This window comes from Argopecten irradians, chromosome 3 (genome assembly GCF_041381155.1).
Source record: "Argopecten irradians isolate NY chromosome 3, Ai_NY, whole genome shotgun sequence".
NCBI classification, from domain to species: Eukaryota; Metazoa; Mollusca; class Bivalvia; order Pectinida; family Pectinidae; genus Argopecten; species Argopecten irradians.
Window position 1 is genome coordinate 34,449,429 of NC_091136.1, and position 27,772 is coordinate 34,477,200.

A 27,772-nucleotide genomic window follows, 5' to 3' on the forward strand; every position below is an offset into this window, starting at 1 on the left:
GGATAATTCTCTGAAATATAGAGGACACCTTCATTGGATATCACTTGTACATTCAAACCTACCTTAGCAATCACCTCTGTAAAAACCTCCTGATTAATCACTTTCTCAATTTCTACACAATTTGCTTTGTGTGTCAGCATTTTTCTTGTTTTTTTAGGTGGTCTTACATAGGTTTGATTTTATATATTTGTGTGAGTTGGGGTATCCACTATCGCTTACTAATCCCTGAGACCAAAGGCCACATATGCTGTGGTATCCTGAATAATTCATTACCCATAGCCTGGTCATTTGATTGGCTCCGCTTTGAACCAATTGAATGCAATCAGATTTCATGTCTATAAACATATTTCGGGTATAATTTGGTACACTTAGTTCATATGTTTCAAGGATGGAGATGATATACAAAATATGTTTGTTCTTGATATTTTGTAATAAAAAAAAGACTTGCATGATTGTGTGCAGACCGAAATCATATAATTTTTAATTTTGTTTTTGTTTGTTGTTTCACATACACAAGTGTGCCGATAACTTGAACACTCTTGTTCATTGGTGGGCAGTTTCATGAATATTTATTAGAACAACAACAAATGCGGCCCATGGTCCCAGGGGCTAGTAAGTGATAGTGCAACGAACACCTGGGACCGAGGACGGAGTTTTGGGAGACATACCCTAATGTTTGGTATATCCATCCAGCCTTGTCTCATAGTAAAGTCCAAATTTTAGTATCTGACAAAGATAAAACAACATATATATATATTTTGCTATGCTCATATAATTTATTATCTTCATTAATACTTATATGAATTTTGTGCTTGGTAACTGAGAACTTATTTTCATCCCTGTGATAGTTACATCTTCGATGGGATCAAAGCAATTTAATCCGTTCCATAACACATCAATATGTAGATCCATTTGGTCTCCAAATTCCAGATATTGCTGCAAAATCTCTAAACCATTATTCCAAAAGGATTGTAAAGCTGGTCCACGCTTTACACAGACTACTCGATATTCACAACCTTCAGAAGAAAATCTGCCATGTGAAGCCCTTGTGAGGACTTATTCCATCTAGTGTAGACACAATCCGACCATTAATGTGACTTTGACATCAACCATACTCCATGGTCAATTATTTACGATTAACTGACCAAATCTCAACATCAGTGTCACATGGTCCTTGGCTTGGCTCATTCTAGGTGGAGATCATACAGCCGTCATTATAGTAATTGTCAAGAGTTATCTACCCTCCACATCCACAAGGGTCGCTACAAGTCTCCTTATGGGACCACATGGTCCTTACTTCCTGTGGGGAAAGTTCAGGTATGGCCAAAGAGTCGGGAGAGCAGTTCTTATCACATTTCCAACGATCATCCTGAAATGATGAATATATCAGCACAAATGACTACCAAAGTAAGTGAATCTCCTTTGAGTTATTAGAACTATTTTAATATGTTGATAATTGAAAGCTAAATTATTTCCAGAGTTCCAAGTTCAATCTTAACATTGTCATTTTAGACTACATTTCTCATAGTAGTTAGCACAGGGACCTGGCACGAAAATTTTTAACCATTAGTATACATATATATATATTAGTATCAAGGGTATGAACTGGCGGTCGGGAAAAACGGACCTATTTTTTCAAAACGGTGATTATTTTAATAAATGGGTTCTATACAACATTGACGGATATCTTACCGTAAAGAGAAATAATTTATCTTTCCATTGAGTGTTTGATAAACAAAATTGGCCAAGTATTGACGAAGTTATGGCTTGAACGCTTCTCGACTTTACATATCGTGACTACATTATGCAAATTATGAAATGTTATGCTTATGGGTAAACTAGAGAAGCGTTCCGAAGAACAAATGAACATGGTGGTGATGGTTAAAGTAAGTGAGCTACACGATGTTTAAATGGAGTTTCTACAAAGTACGGATCATGACACCTCTAAAGGAGATTGTGGATGAACACAGTTATGGGTACTGTTTACCATCACAAGCGTATATTTTGTGATTTTGGCTTGGTTCTTAAGGTGCCCATTAGGGCCGAGACAACATTTCGACTGGACAGGGAAATGTCTACCTAGCATATTTTTCGTAAATTTCCCGATTCATCAAGCCAAACTTCGTCAATACTTGGCCAATTTTGTTCATCAAGCACTCAATGGAAAGATAAATTATTTTTCTTCAAGGTAAGATATCCGTCAATGTTGTATGGGACCCATTTATTAAAATAATCATGGTTTTAAAAAAAATAGGTCCGTTTTTCTCGACCGCCTAGTTCATACCATGATACTATAATATATATATATGTATACTGTTAGTTTAAAAAAAATCGTGCCAGGTCCCTGTGGTAGTTAGTGCTTTAGCCACTGAAAAGTGTATCCAGCTATTTGAGGTTATGACAGGCTGCATTGTACATTCAACAAAATATCTTGAAATTGATTGTCTTAATTCCTTTTAGCAGGGAACCAATGGGGTCGGTTTTACTGGTCTGAGCCAGATTTTTTTTTATAAATGTTTGTATACTTTACCTTTATATAATTAAGGTTGAAAGCTGACATCCAAATTCCCATAGACACATCTTCTCCCTACAAAGATAGAGTCCATATCAGATCTAGAGTTACTTCTCTTACACTTGAAATCCAGTGGGCAGTCATTTTCAATCAGCCAAAGATACTCAGGCCCTGACACCAGATTAATGTCTACAGTATGTCTGTTGTCAGGGCGTATCTTGAGCTACATAACTTTATGACAATAGCGTTTGCAATGTAAAGTAACACCTAACTTAGCAACAACCTTTGTATAAAGACCACCTGCCCAATAACACTTTGGTACTAAATGACCAATTTTAACACAGCTTAACTTGTACATAAAGACTGCTTGGCTATATCAGGTCAAGTTAAGTTTGTCCCATGTATGGCCCTTATGGACAGGTTTGATTTGATATCAAATAGGATTAATATTTACAGGTTGAAAATTTAAACTCTGCATTCCTTTCCAGGTGTCTTCCTTAAGGAAGCAACTAAAAAGCAATATTGCTTCAAATCAATGACAACCATTTAGAGTTAATTACATAAAGTTTCCAAAGTTACTAATTATCATTCTGACAAAAAGTTAGAGTAGATAAAGTTGTACCTATTACAATGTGTCTGATTACCTGGTATGTTTGATTGTTGTACCTATTACAATGTGTATGGTTACCTGTATGGTATGTTTGTACCTATCACAATGTGTATGGGTTACCTGGTATGTTTGTACCTATTACAATGTATATGGTTACCTGGTATGTTTGTACCTATCACAATGTGTATGGTTACCTGGTATGTTTGTACCTATTACAATGTATATGGTTACCTGGTATGTTTGTACCTATTACAATGTGTATGGTTACCTGGTATGTTTGTTCCTATCACAATGTGTATGATTATATGGTATGTTTGTACCTATTACAAGGTGTCTGATTACCTGGTATGTTTGTAACTATTACAATGTATATGGTTACCTGGTATGTTTGTACCTATCACAATGTGTATGATTACCTGGTATGTTTGTACCTATTACAATGTGTATGGTAACCTGGTATGTTTGTTCCTATTACAATGTATATGGTTACCTGGTATGTTTGTACCTATTACATTGTGTCTGATTACCTGGTATGTTTGTACCTATTACAATGTGTATGGTTACCTGGTATGTTTGTACCTATTACAATGTGTATGGTTACCTGGTATGTTTGTTCCTATTACAATGTGTCTGATTACCTGGTATGTTTGTACCTATTACAATGTGTATGGTTACCTGGTATGTATGGTTACCTGGTATGTTTGTACCTATTACAATGTGTATGGTTACCTGGTATGTTTGTACCTATTACAATGTGTCTGATTACCTGGTATGTTTGTACCTATTACAATGTGTATGGTTACCTGGTATGTTTGTACCTATTACAATGTGTATGGTTACCTGGTATGTTTGTTCCTATTACAATGTGTATGGTTACCTGGTATGTTTGTACCTATTACAATGTGTATGATTATCTGGTATGTTTGTACCTATTACAATGTATATGGTTACCTGGTATGTTTGTACCTATTACAATGTGTATGGTTACCTGGTATGTTTGTACCTATTACAATGTGTATGATTACCTGGTATGTTTGTACCTATTACAATGTGTCTGATTACCTGGTATGTTTGTACCTATTACAATGTGTCTGATTACCTGGTATGTTTGTACCTATTTCAATGTGTCTGATTACCTGTTATGTTTGTACCTTTTACAATGTGTATGGTTACCTGGTATGTTTGTACCTATTACAATGTATATGGTTACCTGGTATGTTTGTACCTATTACAATGTGTATGGTTACCTGGTATGTTTGTTCCTATCACAATGTGTATGATTATCTGGTATGTTTGTACCTATTACAAGGTGTCTGATTACCTGGTATGTTTGTAACTATTACAATGTATATGGTTACCTGGTATGTTTGTACCTATCACAATGTGTATGATTACCTGGTATGTTTGTACCTATTACAATGTGTATGGTAACCTGGTATGTTTGTTCCTATTACAATGTATATGGTTACCTGGTAATGTTTGTACCTATTACATTGTGATTACCGATTACCTGTATGTTCTGGTATGTTTGTACCTATTACAATGTGTATGGTTACCTGGTATGTTTGTACCTATTACAATGTGTATGTATGGTTACCTGGTATGTTTTTGTACCTATTACAATGTGTCTGATTACCTGGTATGTTTGTACCTATTACAATGTGTTGGTTACCTGGTATGTTTGTACCTATTACAATGTGTTGATTACCTGGTATGTTTGTACCTATTACAATGTGTATGGTTACCTGGTATGTTTGTACCTATTACAATGTGTATGATTACCTGGTATGTTTGTACCTATTACAATGTATATGGTTACCTGGTATGTTTGTACCTATCACAATGTGTATGATTACCTGGTATGTTTGTACCTATTACAATGTGTATGATCATCTGGTATGTTTGTACCTATTACAATGTATATGGTTACCTGGTATGTTTGTACCTATCACAATGTGTATGATTACCTGGTATGTTTGTACCTATTACAATGTGTATGGTTACCTGGTATGTTTGTACCTATCACAATGTGTATGGTTACCTGGTATGTTTGTACCTATTACAATGTGTATGATTACCTGGTATGTTTGTACCTATTACAATGTCATGTTGTCTGATTACTGGTATGTTTGTACCTATTTCAATGTGTCTGATTACCTGTTATGTTTGTACCTTTTACAATGTGTATGATTACCTGGTATGTTTGTACCTATTACAATGTATATGGTTACCTGGTATGTTTGTACCTATCACAATGTATATGGTTACCTGGTATGTTTGTACCTATTACAATGTATATGGTTACCTGGTATGTTTGTACCTAAAACAATGTGTAAGATTTCCTGGCATGTTTGTACCTGTTACATTGTGTATCATTACCCGGTATGTTTGTACCTAAATCAATGTGTAAGATTACCTGGTATGTTTGTACCTATTACAATGTGTATGGTAACCTGGTATGTTTGTACCTATTTCAATGTATATGGTTACCTGGTATGTTTGTACCTATCACAATGTGTATGGTTACCTGGTATGTTTGTACCTATTACAATGTGTATGATTACCTGGTATGTTTGGAGCTGATTGCTGTTCTGACCTAGCCAGATATGTACGTCCCTGGACACAACATTCCCCACTCCACAAGCAAACCTTGGATACACATCTGCGGTGTAGGTTAGTTCTGACCACTTCCCCCATTGTTCTACTAACCATTGGTCACGGAAACTGTAACCACAAATATACAAACAAAGTACATTTATGTATTGAAGTTTAGTACATGTTTTAATACAGCATTCAATCAAAATTCCCAGCTGTGAAATATGGATGCATAATTGTTACAAATCTTTGTCTACAACTACAAAATTTGGTAAATGTATATATTTATGCTTTTCAATATTTTTGGACTATTTAGTGTTTCACTGTGGAACAAAGTGCCATATGTTTGTGAAAATTGTTTGTATGTGTGAGAAAAAAACAAAAACTTGGATAGATTAAGTATAATTAACCTATTTAATTCAAATAAAATTTCAATCTCCATAATGTATTAGTTACTGTCACTGATTTATACACTATGTAATGTACCTCTGATATTTCAGTACACAGGCTTACAATATCTATCAACTTTAAGGTAGGTCCATACTTTTGAAAATCGCGCCAATTCATTTGACGCTATACCGGAAGTTGCGGAGGTTGTTTTGAATTCCAGAATGGTTTCCGATACGCCACGACATCACACTTGGATATTTTTTCAATAGGTGAAAATTGTCTACATATAATATTGAATGTTTAAAATCATTAAATAAATCAAATAAAAGCAGTGAAGTGAAAATTATATGCTATTTCTGAGGTTTTTGCGGTCCCTGTCGTAAATGGGAATGGATTTTTAAACACCGGAAGTGCCGTTCGTCGTTATAAATCATAAGACGGGACCCGGCCGGACCGAAATTCCGGAATTCTAAAAAAATCGCATACGGATTTCCTTTAAACACACAATTTGGAGAAAATCATAAAAACAAACAGACATAAACCAGATATAATATCACAAAAACGTATGAACTGATGTGGAATGTTTTTTTGCGGCATGATTTTCAAAAAATAGTCAAATATAACCCATCTTAGCACTGGATGAAATGGGGGTAGGGTTGCGAGTTACAAACTTCAAGCTTACAAAATTGTGAAATTTTGATCGAGGACCCCGTGTTTTTATATGATATTTGAAAAACATATTACCTTGGGCATATCATATACAAATATTGTGAAATTGACATGGGTTTTCATTTCCTTTTTGGCCTATTCATTGATTTTTTACGGGCGAAAATATGGCAAAACATGGTAATTACATATAGAAACGGTCCTGGGAAATAACAAAAATTAGTTATCATTTGTAAAAATAAAATAGTTTTGTATATTGTTCTATCGTAAGAAATTTAGGACAAAAAATCAACAGGATCGAGACTACATTCACCCTAATATTACAGAAAACATAATTTTATGAATTTTTCTATTTTCGGTCAGCAAATTTGCATGGATGGTATATTTCAAGCTCAAATATCTCAAAAAGTAGGTCGAGAACACCCATTTATCTTTACAGATTTGAAATCTACATGAAAAATGCAAGAAAATAAGACCTGTTAGAAAAAAATGACATGGGTTTTTCCAAAAGTATGGAGCTACCTTAAATAAATATGGATGATCAATGTGATGTTGTATGTCAAAATACCGCTCTTGATACAGTTATTATGACAAGAGAAAACAACTCTAATTGAAACGAATGTGAATGAGACTGACAGGAGTATACAGATAGACAATACATGATTTCTATGTACGAGCTAGAGTTGAGTAGCAGGTGTACCTGCCCCACCAGATGTGTCCACCATTCTTCCTATCCATCTGACCTAGAGCTGACATCACACTCTCAATATTGACAAAACAGTCATCGTCTGTCTTTAAAACATGGCTGGCGTTGACATGATTGTACAGCCTGCAATTAACACATCAAACACAGGTATAAACAACAAAAAACAATTACATGATATTTTTACAATGGCATTGTATGTATATTGATGCACCATACAAGTATTTTTCAGCACAGCCAGAGTAGATAACTGTTCAGCAATGAAGACTTCATACAAAAGATGATAAGATCACCAGCAAAATTCACAATGCTTTCTTCGAAATAGTGATAATTAACAAACTTTAATTGTCAAAATCAAAGATCGTCGCCTGTCGATTTTTCAATTGATACTGAAAATGCAGTAGGAACAATAAGGTTCTACATGTAGGTTAACTTAGCTTAATCTAGTGAAATTTCATATATCTTGGGGGACATTCAATCTAATCATTCCTTAATTGTAAATTTTACATGTGTATGATAAGTACACTCCTCAGTAATAAACCTATAACACCTACCATTTATGAAACTGTAAAAGCTTGGCTGGCAGATTCCGGTAAACATCAGTGACATTCACAAACAATATGTCTCCATATTTCTCAGCCTCTTGCCGAAGTTTAGAAGTTATTGTCGCTCTCTTCTTTTTCCAGAATCTGTTCAGTTTTTGTCTTGATGCGAGATGATCTTTTAATGTATCTATTTCTGTCAACAACAAGCCTTGGCATTTCAATATTTCATACTGGGGGTATTTGCACAACAGAGTTATTTGCCCCTATGTATAGTATCATGATCATGGATTTGTGAGTGCTTTATCATATATTTTAAAGAAAACATCGCAATTTTTGCTCACAGATGTGAATGACATCATTTATGATACCTTAACTGCAAGGGCAGATAACTCTGAAATATGCAAAGATGGAATATTCAAATAAATGGAAAGGGCAGAGCAATATAAATCCATAATGAATACCAAAAAGATATATATACCTGGTACATAAATTTTTTTTTAGACATGATTCAAGAGAACATCGTATGTAAATCATTCATATTAAGGGCAGCATGCAATCACTAATGAATTAGTCTATCATATCAAACAAGAGGCCCAGAGGGCCTGTATCGCTCACCTGGTTTGTAATGCTTATAGTAATGTTCTGAATACAGGTGCATTGTTTCTTTTCTGAAGGAATTTGAATATTTACCTCTAATTCCCCTATTGGACCCCACTCTTTCTGCTCAAAGGGGTCAGAGCCCAAAATCATACGAATTCTGTTAACCCCAAGGATGTTTCTGGGCCAAATTTGGTTAAAATCCAAGCAGAACTATATGACTAGTAGCGATTTATAGGATTTACTACTATTTCCCATATAGGGCCCCGACCCTCCTGCCCCTGGAGGGTCTGAGCCAAAATTTATACAAGTTCTGTTCCCCTTCCCTGAAAGATGTTTCTGGCCAAATTTGGTTACAATCCATGCAGAACTCTAGGACAAGTAGCGATTTATAGGATTTACCTCTATTTCCCCTACTGGGCCCCGCCCCTCTTGCCCCTGGGGGATCAGAGCCAAGATTTATACAAGTTCTGTTCCCCTTCCCCCAAGGATGTTTCTGGCCAAATTTGGTTAAAACCCATGCAGAACTCTAGGACAAGTAGCAATTTATAGGATTTACCTCTATTTCCACTATTGGGCCCTGACCCTCCTGCCCCCGGGGGGTCAGAGCCAAAATTTATACAAGTTCTGTTCCCCTTCCCCTAAAGATGTTTCTGGCCAAATTTGGTTACAATCCATGCAGAACTCTAGGACAAGTAGCGATTTATAGGATTTACCTCTATTTTTCCTATTGGGCCCCGCCCCTCCTGCCCCCGAGGGGTCAGAGCCAAAATTTATACAAGTTCTGATTCCCTCCCCCCAAGGATGTTTCTGGCCAAATTTGGTTACAGTCCATGCAGAACTCTATGACTAGTAGCGATTTAAAGGAAATGTTGACGGACAGACGGACGGACGGACGGACGGACGACGGATGCCGCGGGATGACATAATCTCACCGGCCCTTCGGGCCAGGTGAGCTAAAAATGCCAAAGTAATTTGTTCCATAATTTTTTTCCCCAGTATGACTGCATTTTATACGTTTTTTATTATCTGAATTTGAAATTTTTTTCCATATGTGACTGTTTGTTCCAGCAGTTTGATGAGTTGTTCTCACAGCTAGATCACACATTGGAAATGAATTACAGTACTAGGGCCTGATTTTGATGATCAGTACTTACATGGACATCTATAGACCAAAAGTGCAAGCCTAATAAAAGGTCTCATATCACACTGAAGTATATTAATATTGTAATCAGTGGCATTCGCTCGAGCCTCATTGTTGTGCATACAGGTGTACTACAAAGTGTGCTATTCATTACGTGGTAATTAAGATTCTCTACAATTAAGAATAGAATGATGCAATAATTATAAACTATAAAATCTGCTGTAGGGATTGATCTATATATTTTATAAGGTATTTCAATGCACTCGGTTGTCAAAAAACATAAATTTCTTTATATATATGCAGGTTATAAATTGAATATCTTACATTTACCAATAATTCTACTTTCAATCAATGGACTGTTCAATACAAACTGAGATTTTAAAATCTCTGCGGAACATGCTTCAGGAAACATGAAGCGATTCAGTGATTCAAGTGCGACCTTCACCATGGGTACAGTAAACCAAATCAATGCAGCCGATGTGTATTCATTACATCATTTAATCGTTATTTGATAAAGTACATTGGCAGGTCATGTCATTTGCAATATCTTGATTATCAACAACGCTTCTTGTTCTGATATCTGTGATAGTGTCTGCTATCGTTACACATAACATTTAATTTTATTAATAAAAATAGTCATTAATGGTATATCAGTACAATGCTCCCTCGAATCATCAACATCAGATAATACTGCCACCCTTTTATCACATTCCCTCCAGGCAGTGTCGCCATATTATTGCCAAAAATCACCCAATTATTTTCATGGTGTTAATTAGACAAACAAAGATTTTGGCCCTTATAATAGATCAAAATTCAAAAGTCTAAATTAACGAATATTTTTAATTACACAAACATTTAATTGTTATTTATTAAATACCAAGAAGCATCCAAATAATATGTTGGATACATTCAATGGTCATTTAAAGGTCGATTTTATGTAAAATGTAGCTCTTTTTATTCCTGTCTGAAAAAATGTGGCAAAATTCAGGTAAGAAAACAACAAAGCTTTAGAAAAAAACAAGAGATCCCAGAGGGATCTTGGCGCCCACCAAAGAATGATCTATGTCTGACAATGGAAAGAGGGATCTTTTCTCTGCTTTTCAAACTTTTGCAAACATACTATATATAAAATTTGAGACAGGTCACAGATCGCTTCAGTACTTCCTGAGAAACAGCAGTAACAAACTTCAACTATCAAAATCCAAGATGGCTCCTTGGCGGCCATCTTGATGATTGATCGGTCCCAAATCGAAATATGCACAACTAGGGCCCTAGGGGAACCTATATATGAAATTTGAGACAGATTCATTCAATACTTTCTGAGAAATAGCGATAACAATCTTAACTATCAAAATCCAAGATGGCAGCCTGGCGGCCATTTTGTTGACCGATCGATCCAAAAACGCATTATGTACAACTAGAGCCCTAGGGGCACCTACATATGAAATTTGAGAAAGATCCCTTCAGTACTTTGTGAGATATAGCGATAACAATCTTTAACTATCAAAATCCAAGATGGCTGCCTGGCGGCCATCTTGTTGACCGATCGGTCCCAAAACGCAACATGCACAACTAGGACCCTAGGGGAACCTATATATAAAATTTGAGACAGATCCCTTCAGTACTTTCTGAGAAATAGCGACAACAAATTTTAACTATCAAATCCAAGATGGCTGCCTGGCGGCCATCTTGTTGACCGATCGGTCCCAAAACACAACATGCACAACTAGGACCCTAGGGGAACCTATATATGAAATTTGAGACAGATCCCGTCAGTACTTTCTGAGAAATAGCGATAACAAACTTTAACTATCAAAATCCAAGATGGCTGCCTGGCGGCCATCTTGTTGACCGATTGGTCCCAAAATGCAATATGCACAACTAGGGCCCTAGGGGAACCTACATATGAAATTTGAGACAGATCCCTTCAGTACTTTATGAGAAATAGCGATAACAAACTTTAAGTATCAAAATCCAAGATGGCTGCCTTGCGGCCATCTTGTTGACCGATTGGTCCCAAAATTCAATATGCACAACTAGGGCCCTAGGGGAACCTACATATGAAATACGAGACAGATCCCTTCAGTACTTTCTGAGAAATAGCGATAACAAGAATTGTTAACGGACGGACGGACGGAAGGACGGACGGAAGGACGGACGGACCACGGACAAAAAGCGATTTGAATAGCCCACCATCTGATGATGGTGGGCTAAAAATTTAATTGTTCTTTGCTTTTAAATATTATTTGTACACATCAGTACATGACCTTCTTCTTTTATTTTGTCAATGAAATCAATCACAACTGATTATTGAAAAAGAAATAATGAAAAAACTTAAAAATTTTGTTATTCAAGGGAGACAATCTGTGGACAGCTTTGTCTCGTATCAAATTTACATTAGACTGGTGATTATTCTTTTTGAAAACAAATATTTGACAAAATATGAAAATGGGTGATTTAGGAAACAAATAGTAATTATATATTTTAAATATATAAGGTGAAACAATTATTAGTTATGATTTAACTTGTTCAGTGAAACCAGAGGGGAAGTGTGTGTGTGTGTGTGGGGAGGAGGAGGGGGGGGGGGGGGCGGTTGCAATATGTTGTTGGTGGTTTTATTGTACATAGAGATTAGAGTTTTCCTGTCTCCAGTTTAAAGTCTTTGGCTCCAGATGAGAAATAAAACTGGAGCATACACATGAGTTATATTACTGGTTATTTCTCTTCCAGAATAAATGAAAAATAAATAGGAGTCCTATGTAATGATCGACCTCTGACAGCCTTATAGCAATGATACAAATACAGCAGCCTGGAATAGAAAAACAACCTGGTGTAGTACACAGGCAATTTCTGTACCATAGTGATATATAGTGTTGTAATTGGTTACAGGTAGCCTAGAATAGACTAATTAACCACCTTGTAAATTACACAGGTAATTCCTGAATATAAGTTCCTTTCGGTGATATTAGTTGTATATCCTTAAATGGAATTCTCAATCGGGTAAAATACTCTGATGATTCCACAATGTTGTGTGTCCTCGTTGAAGATAAAAGTACAACATGGTAAAACAGTAAAAACACAACGGAGTATGACCATATATGACACACGTTATGGCCTTACTGTTGATATGGGTACAGGTAGCCTAAACTAGAATTGCAAAATAGCAAAATACAAACGTAAATCCCAACCTTGGTGTCCTTCTTGACAATTCAGTTACATGCATGGAGCCTATGAAATAGACTGAACTGAATAGCATCTGGTAAAATACACAGATAAATCTCTAATTTAGTTTCTTACAATGATATGGATACAGGAAGCATATAAAACAGACTTACAATCTGTTAAAATACACAGCTGATTCCCTGATACTCCTTTTATATAGATGTGGAAATGGTTTCTCGAACATTGTTTATTGTGACGAAGATTTTTTCTTCCTGCTGTCACCTCTGATGCTCACAAGTATGCATGCACTTATTCTGCAATTGTATGGTACAACTCAAAGCAAGTTTAAAAACATAATGCAACCTAGCTAATACTAATGATTGGAAAATTGAAACATATCATTCTTCCGCAGGATTTTTGTAAGCCTAAAAGGATGTTGTAACTTGAAAAAATCACACTCTACTGGACAAAAGACTTCACACTACCTGCACTAGCTTTAACTTTCTCTCCCGTTAATGGCAGGTAGTCACCAAAATGCCTTGCTGTGAGCCTTCAGGAGATTGTGCTTTCTCACCTTTTATTATGCATATAAAAAAAACCCAGTTCTGCCATACTTAAATTTCGAAATTACATGTAAAAATTATAATAATATAGATCACTTTTGTGTCTTCAAACAATATTACAATATATGTGACTGCCGGTGTAAATGCTACATAGTTCAATGTGTAAAGATACAGAATAATATTTAGTAATTATTTACCATATATAAAATAGATCTGGACTGCTGAAGTCCACGTAGATGTTGTACCGTTTCAGAAGATAGATAGGGTTCGGTGATGCAGATTACAAGGTCATACACGTCACTCTATAATGACCACTGATAGCTCTCCAGTTTACAACTTTATTTGTGTTCACAAAGTAAAATTTATGTACAATTCAATTCTGTACTTGATGGGTGACTGTCTGGATTGTACACTGAAAATTTCAGTTTTACTCTCCGAGCAATCATCCCCTTTTTAAATGCTACATACTGACTAAAGATTGTAAACATCTTGAAATCTAAAGTTTTTGAAGAGATGTGTAAACAACTTAACTGTCCTCACCATGGAGACCATGACTAACACTTTTATGACATATGTAAAATAAAACTCAAAATATACAAAAATTTATCACAGGTCATTACAGATGTAAAAAAAAAAATAGAGTGCTCAAAACACTGTCTGTAGACCTGCAGTCTTGCATGTTGATCTGATTTACAAAGCCCATTTTGAATTCACCCATTTTGATAGTCACTGCTATGAAAGACTGAAGTCCATGTCACGAATATTGTATAAGTTCTAGATGTTCCTTGATGTATTAGTCAGCATACCTATTTGTTTTCGAAACAATTGTGTTCACAATTCCTTCTGTGAAAGTAAATAATTTCAAAGAAATCGAGTATTGATAGCGATCCATTCACTAGATATATAAGGCAAGTGTAAACACAGCCGGTGATTTCCCATTTTCTACCGAAGTTTCTTAAGCAAACGGCTCTAAAACATCGTGCTTGTTCTCCTTATCATCAGTATATAAACTGTCAAAACCATTGTTATCTTTCTTCAAATTCGCGCAGTACTTGATCGATTATGATGCTGAAAGCCATGTTGTTTACAACAGCGACGATCACTTCCGGTATTTGGTCAAAGTGAAAGTCGAGATAAGATTACGTTTGTTTCAGCATAATTATTATACAATAAACAGAACACTTGTAATGATAAATAACAATACCATATAAATATTATATTTCAGTCATTTAATATTTCACTATATTGCCGAAACTATCAAATTATCGAATTTATGTCATCAACTCCGGCAAAGTGATCGACTGCGCATGGCACTGTTTGACGACGACTGGTTGATTAGAATTTCGACTTCGTTGAAAACAACGACAGTAAGATCATTCATTTAAACGTAAGAAATGTCACAAGGAATATCTATATATTCAGAATGTCACTACATACCTTATTTTTAATTTGTAAACTCCCCGAAAGATAGGATTTTCTTTGAAATAATAGAGCACCTGTTTTCCCGCATGGCGCTAAAATTACGTCATCTACTTTCACAACTCATGCGCAAACCACGATATTTCAACTGCTTCCGCTGAGCTAAAAATATCGTCGTTCTGACTGAAGTGGGGTATTCCTGTTGGTTACGTTACGACAACTACTAAACCATGGCTTGTTAGAATAAAATATTTTGGAAATATTTCTTTGAGATTATAAACTTATGATCAACACAAATGCTATTCATTATTTCAGTCACACATTTTCGTTTTTGATCACAGAAATATGGGGTTTCCCAATTTTTGTCTGGCGGGTATATATACCCGTTCAGCACCCGACCGATGGATTAGATATATACCCGTTCAGCACTACTAGGGTTAAATGTCAAAGGTTGCTTTCTTATTATGCTCTGCAGGATTGGTTATTATTTTGATGTTTGTTAAAAGAACAGTTGAGTCAAACCTTCAGATTAGTCAAATATTTTGCTTGGTCCAGTTGACTTTGCTGTATCAGTTCTAAACTGTATATTTAATAAATGAACTGGTCAGTTTAAAAAAAAAAAAAAAAAATTGTAAATAAACAAAAAATACCCCAAAAAACTAGAAACATGTCTGTTAGACATTAAGTGCTCGCTAAAACCTTAATTTCCGGTATAAAATCATCCTCTGCAACAGGTGTACGTAGCACTTTTGCTCATTATCCTTGGGACTATTGCAAGATGGGTTTACGGTCTTGGTTCATTGTAATAAATACTTTCCTTTACTTCATCAGAACTTTAAATGTGAAATTACTTAGTTCATTGTTACCTAAAAGTGTGTTTTTTATCATATTGATATTGATACCATACACTTGTTTCGCTGTTCAAAATAGTCGTCCGCTAAAATACCATCCAGTCTCTGTGCACGTGGTGACTAAATACCTTTTTCATGCCTTTCTGGGGTACATTAGATCTAGAGCTCAGACACTCACTGATATTTTATAATGTGGTTTTATATTTTGTTTCTCTTATGCAAAGCTGTGTAATTTTATAAATATTAATTAGAACTTCAGCATATGCGGTCTATGCATGGTCACAGGGTTTAGTAAGCGATAGTGCAAAGTACACCTAGGACCTAGGATGATGTGAAATAAATTAAACATGTGGACAGTACTAAAAGTTATCCGTTTCGTCACTTTTTTATTGATTATATAAACCTTAATTGCATTGTATCATTCCGGAAGTTTCCAAAGTCGATCAGATGCTTGGAATATCATGACCGATGCAAGAGTTTGTATGATACGCCGCTTGAAGTTTACACAAATCAAATGTGTTTAGCACCATGTAATGTCACTGTTGTTAATTTATAGTAGATTATCGCTGACAAGTATATCTTAATATTTGTTTTGAAAGTTTGGTGTCACTAAATCATGGCCAAATATATTAAACAGTATAAGACACTTACTTCAGGTATTGCGTGCCCAGTTGGAATCTGTGCATATATATAGCGGATGTACACAGACTCTACACCCGACAAGGATTTTAATAGTGTGAATACACTCGCACTAAAATCAGCCTGACAGAAAACACCCACCTTCAATAGCCAGGATCATGGACATGAGATGTAATGGTGTCTGTGTTTGTCCTCTCGATAATTCCAAACTCTTATCAGACAGCTTCTGAAGGAAAAGCAAAGGTGAATTTTATTCCAATACTAAGATCAAGACATTTTAAAGGTAAACAGTACAAGAGGCCCAGAAGACCTATATATCTTACCTGATTTATTGAGTAAAGATAACAAGCAAATGTACTCAACATTATTGAGGTTAAGTTTAACCTTGGTTGAAACATGAAAAAATAAACGGAAGTAAGATGTTTTATTAAATATTTTATGATAAAACATGTATTATGGGGTAAAGGGAAATGGCAGAAAACAACTTTTTTTTTATTAAATCCAAAGGGCCATGACTCTGATAAACAAGGTCCGTCACAAGTGGCGATCGAACTTGGCCGAGCCCTAAAGACATTTAACTTTGTTATCAAGTTTGAAGAAAATCGGTTAATATTTATTACAGTTATTGTATGGAAGTGGCAGAAACTGACTTTTTTTTTTATTTCAGCAAAGGGCCATAACTCCGCTAAATAAGGTCCGTTGAAAGTCATGATCGAACTTTGCTAACCCCTTAAGGCATTTTACTTTGTTACCAAGTTTTAACAATATTAGTTTTAACATTTGTTAGTTATTACACAGAAATTGCAGAAAAATGACATTTGTGGTAAATTGAAGGGCCATAACTCTGATAAATAACATCCGCTGAAAGAGTTGGTCGAACCTGGTCAGGTACTTAACGCATTCAACCTTGTTAACAAGTTTGAAGAAAATTGGTTAATATTTATTATCGATATTGTACAGAAGTGGCAGAAACTGACTTTTTTTTTTATTTAAGCAAAGGGCCATAACTCCGCTAAATAACGTCCGTTGAAAATGGCAATCAAACTTGGCCGGGTCCTTAAGGCATTTAATCTTGTTACTAAGTTTGAAGAAAATTTGTTAACATTTGTTACACTTATTGCACGAAAATGGCAGAAAATAATGTTTTTAGTAATTCAAAGGGCCATAACTCTGCTAAATAAGGTCCATCGACAGTCGCGATCGAACTTGGCCGAGCCCTTAAGGCATTTAACCTTGTCACTATGTTTGAAGAAAATTGGTTTACATTTGTTACAGTTATTGCACGGAAACGAAGTGTTACATACAGACAGACAGACAGACAGACAGACAGACAAACCCAAATTAATATCCCCTGTTTCGGAGAAAGGGAGGGATAACAAAACCTCCTATTTTAGGAACATGTCACACTCTACACATGAGAAGGTCCATCCAACCATTTGTTTAATTTCAAATTCACTACTAATGTGAATTGGAAACCATCCTAAGCAACCATGCATATTGACCCCTTTCAACTCCGTCCTTCATGATCAGAACCCTGGGGATCAGCCTGACCATCGACAATTTTGAGTCCCCACCCCATAAGGTCAAGCTACCAGTCAAATTTTGTAAAGTACTGACCAGTGGTTATGAAGCAGTCCATAGTTTACAGACTCGGTTATAACATATTCATGTTCATCTACTTATATAGTGAGCTAAAAATGTCTCACACTCTGGTCCTTGAAACATTAATATATACTTGGTTGCCTTTACTCATAATGCTCACCAGTATTGCATTTTCTCTCATACCTACACGTGTAATACTGGCTGGTCCAGAGCAATACACTAATGTCGCCTGAAGCTCTATTGCATGGCTACCTATGCAATAAAGCCTCATGACGTCACAGCATCAACAAAACTACTATTTTCTATGTGCAATTTCAAAATTTTTTTTCATAAAGTAGGATGGTTTTACTTTAAAAGATACAAACAACAGGATTTGCATTGAAAATGTCACGTATGTTTCTTGATGTATGGAGAATTGACTTGCAGTCACGAAAATTTTTAGAAAAAGAAAAAAACAACATTTTTGCCTATTTTAATTACAGAGATTTGAATTTATTTGATGAGGAAGAACAGGAATTGCCACAGGAGGACTCTATTAACAATGAAATTATAATTAACTCATCTGTAGAAAATACATCATACTTTGAGATGACGACCATTCAAATCAAGAAATACGATGGAACAGAGTCACCACAAATATGGTTTCCAAGCATGGAAGCTTGGATGAAAGTCCAAAATTATACAGAAGCAAAGATGCTTAGTGCATTGCCACTACTATTTGAAGGGCCTGCAGCACTGTGGCTGCAAACTCAACCGCAATCAGCTATAGCCTCGTTAGCTGCTTTTAAAGTAGCTTTTCTTTGACAGATTTGGTATTAAAGACAATGATATGACATTTATGTCTATCAAACAAACCATAACGGAAAGTGCTTTATCCTTCATAGAAAGGGCTGAAAAGACAGGACTTGGAGCGCCACTGCCAGAGTGCTATAAGGTAAAAGCAGCTGTGAAAGGACTCAATTCTGACTTAAGGGCCAGAGTAATAGGTAAAGAGCCCTCAACCTTTTTGGAACTAAGGAAAGCAGTTCAGCTAGCTTCGGAGGAGTTAGAGTGCGTAACAGACTCGCCGGAGGTTAGAAGTGTCAATGTGCTCGCAGAAAAATTCGCCGAAATGACCAGAGACTTGTCTGAAACAATATTTCAGCAGGTAAATCAGCTGCAACAACAAAAGCATCAACAACAGCAACACCAGCAGCAGCAACAACAAGTACAACACCAGCAACAATGGAGACAGCAAAAGCCCCATAGACATCAAACAAACCAGCCAATGCACCAACAACAAAGACGATGCCAAGGTTGTGGTAGGTCATGTACTGATCGAACAAAATGTCCTGCTTTTAATTTAACATGTTTCAAGTGTGGCAAAATAGGCCACATCAAACCTGTATGTAGAGGACAATGGGCAAATACTAACAATTCACGATAGGGATACACGCCTATCCCTAGCAAGGATAGGCACCTAAACAGCACAAATGCTAATAGTACTTCTCATAGGGCACCAATTAGTAAACCTTCACCTACTAAAACTAATAGTGGTAGAGCTTCAGACAGACCTTCCAAGGCTGTAGGAAAGCAAGTTACTAACATTAACCTGGTCACCCCTGTCGATAGGAACACTGTGAGTGTTGAATTTTATGGTACACCTGTCAAGGCATTAGTAGATACAGGAGCATCCATTTCATGTGTAGCTTTGCCTTTATTAGAAAGAGTCAATTTTGATATGTCAACACTACAAAAATGTTCAGCAATTAGTGTATTAGTAGCCGGCGGTGAAAATCACTGCAGTTTAGGGTCAGTGTCCTTGCCAATTTCTTTTGGAGGTTTATTCATCACACAAGTATTTCATGTATTTGAAAAGTTTCATCAACCTATTATTTTGGGTATGGATTTTCTTGAGAAAAATCAAGCTGTTTTTAATGCATCAACTAGAACACTTCAGCTTCAAGAACCAACATCAAACACTGTGTTCTCAATAGACACAAACTTAGGTATAGCTAGAACTTCCACTAGTATCACTGTACCATCAATGTGCATATCAAATATACAGGTAGACGTTTCGACACTCCCGGTAGGATCTAATGTGTTACTTGAACCTTTACCAGATTTACCTAAGTTAGGTATCGCAGGTGCTAAGTGTGTTTCTGTAGTACAATCTGGTAAGAAAACTGTGTTACAGGTTATGAACCCAACAGAGAAAGATGTAGTTATTTCGAGAAACAAGGCTGTAGCTTCAGTATCTATTATTGACAATGAAACAGTTACCCCCTTAGAGTCTTCAGTAGGTAATGGTCAGAGTAAACAAAGCCACACTACTCTATCTCAATCTACTTCTGAATCACAGGAACTCTCATTTGACCTTGAAAATTCGGATCTTTCTGAACAACAAAAAAATGTTCTCCTGACATTTCTCAACAGTAATAGATCTGTCTTTGCTACCAACTTATCAGAACTGGGTAAAACTAACTATGATTTTCACACGATAGAAACAGGGGAGGCTACTCCTATTCGTCAGAGATTTTATAGACAAACTCCAGAAGTGAAAGCAGAAACTGAACGTCAAATAAGAGAAATGTTAGAGAATGACATTATTTCAGAATCAACATCAATGTGGCAATCGCCAGTTGTTATGGTGAAAAAGAAAAATGGTCAGTTACGCTTTGCTGTTGATTACAGGAAATTAAATGCTGTAACTAAACAATTCACTTTCCCTCTCCCTCGCCTTGAAGATGTATTTGATGCCATAGGAGAAACTAAGGCTCAATTTTTTTCCAGCCTTGATCTAGCTTCTGGGTTTTGGCAAATCCCAATGGACCCCAAAACAGCTCATAAGTCTGCATTTGTTACACCTACTGGTGTGTATCAGTGGAAAAGAATGCCTTTCGGACTGGTGAATAGCCCAGCTAGCTTCCAATCATTGATGACAAAGGTTTTGAGAGATTTAAACTGGAAAACTTGTTTGGTTTATGTAGATGACATCTTAGTTTTCTCTCGTTCCTTTGAAGCACATATTCAACATCTTCAACAAGTCTTCGATCGTCTTAAGTCTGCTAACCTGACTTTAAAAGGTAGCAAATGTTCGTTTGCAAAACCTCGTGTTTGTTACCTCGGACACATTATATCAAAGGAAGGTGTTGAGGTAGATACCTCAAAAACAGATGCTGCTAAGTCATTTCCAACTCCCAAAAACCCTAAACAGGTGAGATCATTTCTAGGACTCTGTAATTATTACAGAAAATTTGTCAAAGGTTACAGTAAGATAGCAGCACCCCTACATGCCCTCACTAAATTGGACAGAAAGTTTGAATGGACCACTGACTGTCAGAATGCTTTTGACTCTCTTAAAACTGCTCTCACATCTTCTCCTATTCTGGCTTATCCGGACCACTCAAAGCCTTTAATCCTTACTACAGATGCTTCAGGTGAGTCTATTGGTTATGTGTTGGGACAACTTGATGATCAGAACAGAGAAAGGGTCATTGCCTATGGTGGACGTTCATTAAACAACTGTGAGCGTAAGTATAGTATCTCAGAAAGAGAAGGTCTTGCTATAGTTGAAGGTATAAAGAACTACCATGTGTATCTCGCAGGTAAGAGTTTTACTATCTATACTGACCATTGTGCACTTAAATGGCTGAAGGACATCAAACAGAATTCAACAGGTAGGTTAGCTCGTTGGTCTGTTTTCTTCAAAGCTATGATTATGAAATAATCTACAAAACAGGTAAGAAAAATGAAGTCGCAGATGCCCTGTCAAGGAGACCCTATGATATTACAGATTCGTCTCCTATTGAAGATAGTCTACCTTCTTCTTATGTCGCTACTGTTTTAGACTCAAAATCTTCTTTTCAAGTTATCTTTGAGTACTCACACAACACCCAGCTTCAACCTGAGGTAATATCAGAAATATCTGATCCTGTTCCTTTAGACTCTGTTTCACTGTTACAATCACAGTGCCCTGATTTTTCTGACCTTTATGAATATCTTCAGACAGGTATATTACCAGCTGGTAAGGTCAATGCTGACAAAGTTTTAGCTCTTTCTGATAGATATGTACTACTTGATGACATTCTGTATCATCTACATTACTCACGATCTACTCGAAAAGGACAACTTCCTGTTCGTCAACTTGCAGTACCTAGATGTCTCAGAGACGATGTCCTCAAGTCATATCATGACAGTCAAGCAGGAGGAGCACACTTAGGATTTGACCGAACTTACCATGCAGTTCAACTCAAATATTATTGGCCAAAAATGTATCAAAACATTTCAGACTATATTCACACATGTGATACATGTCAAAGGATCAAAAAGCCAACAAACCTGAGAAATGCACCTTTAACTCCCATGCCTGTCCCAGATGGTACATTTTCCAGACTGCATATGGATATCTTAGGTCCCATTACTACTTCATCTGAGGGATACAAATACATCCTTCTTATTGTTGACTCATTTAGTAAGTGGCCTGAAGCCTTCCCTCTTAAGACTCAAGATTCTAAGGAGATTGCTAGAGTACTTTATTCTGAAATTTTTAGCAGGTACGGAGCACCACATTCCATTGTGAGTGATAGAGGACAAAATTTTCTGTCTAAGATAGTTACCGCTGTCTGTGAAATATTTCAGGTAACCAGACATTTCACTAGCTCTTATCATCCCCAAACAAACTCAACATGTGAACGTATGAACAGCACCTTAGCTCAATGTCTCAGAGCTTATGTGGATGAAAATCAACAAAACTGGACAGAATTTTTACCAGGTATTCTCATGGCATTCCGTATGAGTCCATCAACTCAATCTTCAGAAATGTCTCCTTATCAACTATTGTATGGTAAAGAGATGAATCTCCCATTTGACACTTCCCTACTCCCTAAGCAAGGTTTAAATAAAGATGCCAAGTCTCACGTAACAGCACTACTAAAACATCTTAAGTATGTAAAAGAGTTAGCAGCGAAAAATATTACAGCTGCTAAAGCCAAACAGAAGCAACAACATGACAGGAAAGCAAAAGAGCCACAATTCAAGAATGGAGATCTTGTTTTATTACATTCTACTCGGGTACCACAAGGTCTTTCTCCAAAACTACATAATCCCTGGGATGGTCCTTTCTATATTACAGACATTGGTCCAAATCATACATATAAATTAAGGCGCTGTAGCACTCACAAAGAATTGAAATCACTCATTCATGCAAACAGATTGAAGGTTTATGTCAATCCAACAGGTAGAGTTATACTTGATCCTCCAGCCCAGCAGGTAAGAAAGGATGCCAACACGCATCATAGTTCTCGGCAGACTGATGCCACTTCTCAAAGAAATGATGCTAACACGCGTCATAGTTCTCGGCAGCCTGATGCCACGTCTCAAAGAAATGATGCCAACATGCATCATAGTTCTCGGCAGACCAAAGCCACCTCTAAACGAAAAGATGCCAACACGCATCATAGTTCTCGGCAGACTGATGCCACTTCTCAAAGAAATGATGCCAACACGCATCATAGTTCTCGGCAGCCTGATGCCACGTCTCAAAGAAATGATGCCAACACGCATCATAGTTCTCGGCAGACTAATGCCACTTCTCAGACAAAGGATGCCAAAGTTTGTCACGGTTCTCGGCAAGGTAATGCCACCTCTCAAAGAAATAATGCCAATTTGCATCATGTCCCACAACCACAAACTGTTAGTGATCAAAATACAAAAGTATCAAGGACAGTAAACACCCCATCACAAAGTGATAATTCTCAGTCACAAGGATTAGGTGTTCCCTCATCTCTGAAATCAAATGTACAGTCTGATTCTCAAGACTCTCAGACTTATCCAATTGATAAGTTGCTTCGTTATAGAATTCGAAATGGAATTAAGGAATTCCATGTTAAATGGAAAGGTTACTCAGAAAGGACCTGGGAACCAGAAGGGAATCTTCCTGCCTCATTGGTGAGAGAATTTCATATTACAAAAACACAACATGGGAAGAAAAAATGAAAGAACAAACAGTCTAACATGACATGTTTTTCACAGCAATAGATTAAACTTCAATTGAGATTTCATTATATTCAATTTTTCATACCACTTTCTTTCATTCCTTTATTTTTCTTTTCCTCTTTAGTGTTATGTTACTAAGATTTTGATATTTGTTTGTCAATTTAGTGCTAAATGTCTCCTGGCCAGAGACTTCTACTGGTACACAGAACACTGAGTCTTATTTTTCTTATTCTTCTCTAGGTGTGAATAGTGTATCTCAAATGTGGGCCATTCTAGCTGTGATGTTCCTCTGCATTCCCTTAGTTGTCGCGAATTCATCACCAGTTCAAAGGTTAAACTATGGAATTTTGTTTGAACCTACTGCTCAGTTACATCTTGGTCAAGAATATTGGACTCACACGTTCAAGATACCCCTTCCTTCACCATTGTATCTACCAGGAATTCGTACATGTCAAAGACAGACGTGTAAAATGGCAAATCAAGTGGTCGATTCGCTTAACAAGTTGCGTACTCAGTGTATGTCTAATGTCAACTCTACTGTGAAGGAAATTCATCGTCTTATTCCACATTCTTACTTCCCAAATACCCTTAGTTCTGGTAGATCCAAACGTGGTTTACTAGACTTCATTGGACAAATTTCCAAGTCGTTGTTTGGAACTGCAACATCAGATGATGTTGAGGACCTAAAGCGTCACATGCAAGTGTTGAACAATAACAATGTCAAGTTAGCTAAAGCTATGGCTTCTCAAAGTCACCAGTTAACGTCTTTCATATCTGTAGTCAATGAACGTCTTGATAATATTGTTGAAGCTGTTAAAAGCAATCATGATCAAACTGTCACATTATCAGAACAATTTACTGCTTCATTAGATGGCATTGAGCACGAATTGGTATTATTAGATAATCTTATGCTCACTCAGATTAATGCTACATCAACATTGGATAAGCATTTAGAACATGCTAAGTTAGCTATTCATGATCTAGCAAAAGGTAAATTATCTCCCTTTCTGCTATCTCCTAAGATTATGAAATCAACCTTGAAACAAGTTCAAAACATCATGTCTTCTAAGTACAAAGGATTTAGCATTATACATAATGAACCATTGTATTACTATCATTACGCCAATTTTGTGTATGCTAGACATAATTCTATGTTATATTTACTTATGAAAATTCCTATTTCATCATTTATACATCCATTGCTTGTATACAAAGTGTATTCCGCACCAGTACCTGTTAATTCAACATCTTCTCATGCAACACAATTGTTGGACACTCCTGATTATTTTGTTCATACAAGTGACAATCAACATTTTTCTACTTTGTCTCACCAACAATTACAAGATTGTACAGGAACAGACATTTTATACTGTAAGTTTCATTTAGCTCTCTCGTCAGTAGCAACATCTTCCTGTATATCAGCTATCTTTTATAATCATAAAGAGTCTGTAAAAGCTAGATGTGATTTTAGATTTTTACCTAATGTATTGTCACCAACCATTACAGAGTTAGCACCTTCTACTCTACTCATGTATCATATACCAATGTTAGCATTAGACTGTCCAAATGGTCAGAAGATAATCAAAGGTTGCTCATTTTGTGTAGTCAGAATACCCTGTTTATGTACTGTAACAGCAGGAAATCTTTTTGTACCTCCTCGTCTAGGTAAATGTAAGAATGATACAAATGACATTTCAGTCATTCATCCAGTCAACCTTGCTCTTCTTCAAGAATTTTTCCCTAGCTCACAACACAGTTCTATTTTTGGTGATACCGCCTACCCAGATTTTGTTCATGTTAAAATACCAAATTTGAACATCTATAATCACTCATTTTCTGAAAAGTTAGCTACAGATCAGAAATATCATTTAAGTTTAAAGAAGATTGTTGAGACAACTAAGAGAGGTGAAACTGTATTCAAATCCTTAGCTGAATCTATGTTAGAAGGACAAATTCCATTTACTTCAGGAACATGGCCAGACACTAGTGGTGTAATCGCACTAGTAGGAACAGCAACTTCAGGCATAGCAATTATCTTAATTTTCTTTTTGTACTCAAAATTAAGGAAAGTATCTGCTATGATGTTACTCGTTCAGAAAGCTCACACAGTTCAGGCATTTACTGTATCACCTCATGTACCCAGCTTTCATTTTCAAGGTGTTCCTAACCCAACCACATCTTACACCCTTACTGAAAATGTGTATAATACCCTAATGACACCATGGCCTTATGTAACACTTTCACTTTTGACCACAGTATTTATACTAACTTCAATTTACTGCATACGTCGAAAGTTTCACAACAATCATAAAACTGCTGTCTTTCTTGAACTAACCACTGGCACTGCATGTGAACTGATTCGCATTGCCTCTTTACCCTTATGTCCTGACAACTGGACTATTTCTCCTCCAATTGATATTAATAATATTCAAGTGTTTGGTAGGGTCTTTCCTGTGTTAAGTGTATGGTCAGAGTTCTCTATTATTAACAATAATAGCAAGCACAGGATTTACCCAACTAACAAGGTCCGTTTGTCACCTACACAGGCACACGCAATTAGGAAAATATTGAGGCAGCCTTATGCGGCATATACTTTAGTATGTCATCATGGATATTTCCATCCTCTTTCACTTTGAAAAAAAAAAAAAAAAAAAAACCTCAGGACAAATTTGTATGATCAAGACATGACATGCAAATTTCTTGTATATTATGTATATATATTTTTGTTTATTGTTATTCAACAATTACTGTTGATTGATTTTATTGTTTGTGCAATTTTTCTTGTACTCATGCAATGAATTCAAGCCTATTCAGGCAAAAGAAATTTTCATATGACTATGATAGAGCTGATGTTCGCTCTTATCAAATTTTTACCTTTATTTCTGGCAATTTTGTGTTCAGATCTCAGGAAAAGGTCATAATCTGTATGTGTGTATATTTTTTTTTTGTGTATATAGAAATCAAATAGTGTTGATATGATTTCAAATATGGATACATGTACTTGGTTAGATGCTTGTACAACTTAGTACAAAATTAGTGTTTTGTCAAATTATCTTCAATTTATTTTCACTAATTGTACAAATAATGTTATTTCTCATCTTAATCATGATTATCTCCCTTGTATTTCAATTTCTTGTTTTACAATTTTACATGATTCTCATTTTTGTGTGAATTGTTTGTATATATTATTCCAATTTCATCATTTTTTTATCTTGCTTCTAGCCAGATAAATTTACTTACCAAATACTATCATTTTTATCTTTGAGGACAAAGATTTTTGTGTCAATAGGGATATTTCATAGTGAAAATCTGTGATTTTTGTAAAAAGTTTTATTTTAGACTTTTCTTTATAATTCTCTGTTTTTGTAAATAAAAGGTCATATTTAGTAAGAAAAAGGAATTAGAAATCAAAATGCATTGAAGAAATTATTTCAAGAATTTAAAATAATTATGTATAAAGTATGTGATACAATCTTTCTCAAGAAACATGTGTGTCAGCTTTATTGTATGTAATTCCTTTCCTTTGATCATTGTAATAATATCCTACCCACGCCGTGTGTTATTAGTGTTGGCTAGTTAACAAACAAAGAATATCTACATAGCTAATTGCAATTTTAATTACTCTATGGTCACTTGAAGTAAACACCTGTTCCTCCAGATTTATCTTCCCTTTGTACAAGTTATGTCACCATCATGACATTTACAAGGCACCTGTGATTTTACCTGGTCAGTTAATTATCTGACAGCCGTGTCAGGCATTAAGTATCAATTAGCGACAGTGTGATTAGATGCCAGTGC

General features: G+C 36.0%; 2 protein-coding genes across 2 annotated transcripts; one reads left to right on the forward strand and one right to left on the reverse strand.

Annotated features, from left to right (window-relative positions):
* Positions 1-754: 754 nt before the first annotated feature.
* On the reverse strand, positions 755-16,686 carry LOC138318338 (UDP-GalNAc:beta-1,3-N-acetylgalactosaminyltransferase 2-like). Its single transcript, XM_069260620.1, has 6 exons — positions 16,538-16,686; positions 8,031-8,214; positions 7,474-7,602; positions 5,687-5,846; positions 2,531-2,587; positions 755-1,369 (listed from the first exon to the last, which is right to left on the reverse strand). The coding sequence occupies exons 1-6, from the start codon at positions 16,560-16,562 to the stop codon at positions 1,238-1,240; spliced, it is 687 nt and encodes a 228-aa protein (XP_069116721.1). The 5' UTR covers positions 16,563-16,686; the 3' UTR covers positions 755-1,237.
* Positions 16,687-18,526: 1,840 nt separating this feature from the next.
* LOC138318339 (uncharacterized) lies at positions 18,527-27,234 on the forward strand. Its single transcript, XM_069260621.1, is given in 3 exon segments — positions 18,527-18,793; positions 18,795-19,299; positions 24,215-27,234. Coding segments are annotated over 3 exon segments (3,108 nt in total). The 5' UTR covers positions 18,527-18,586; the 3' UTR covers positions 26,611-27,234.
* The last annotated feature ends 538 nt before the right edge of the window (positions 27,235-27,772 follow it).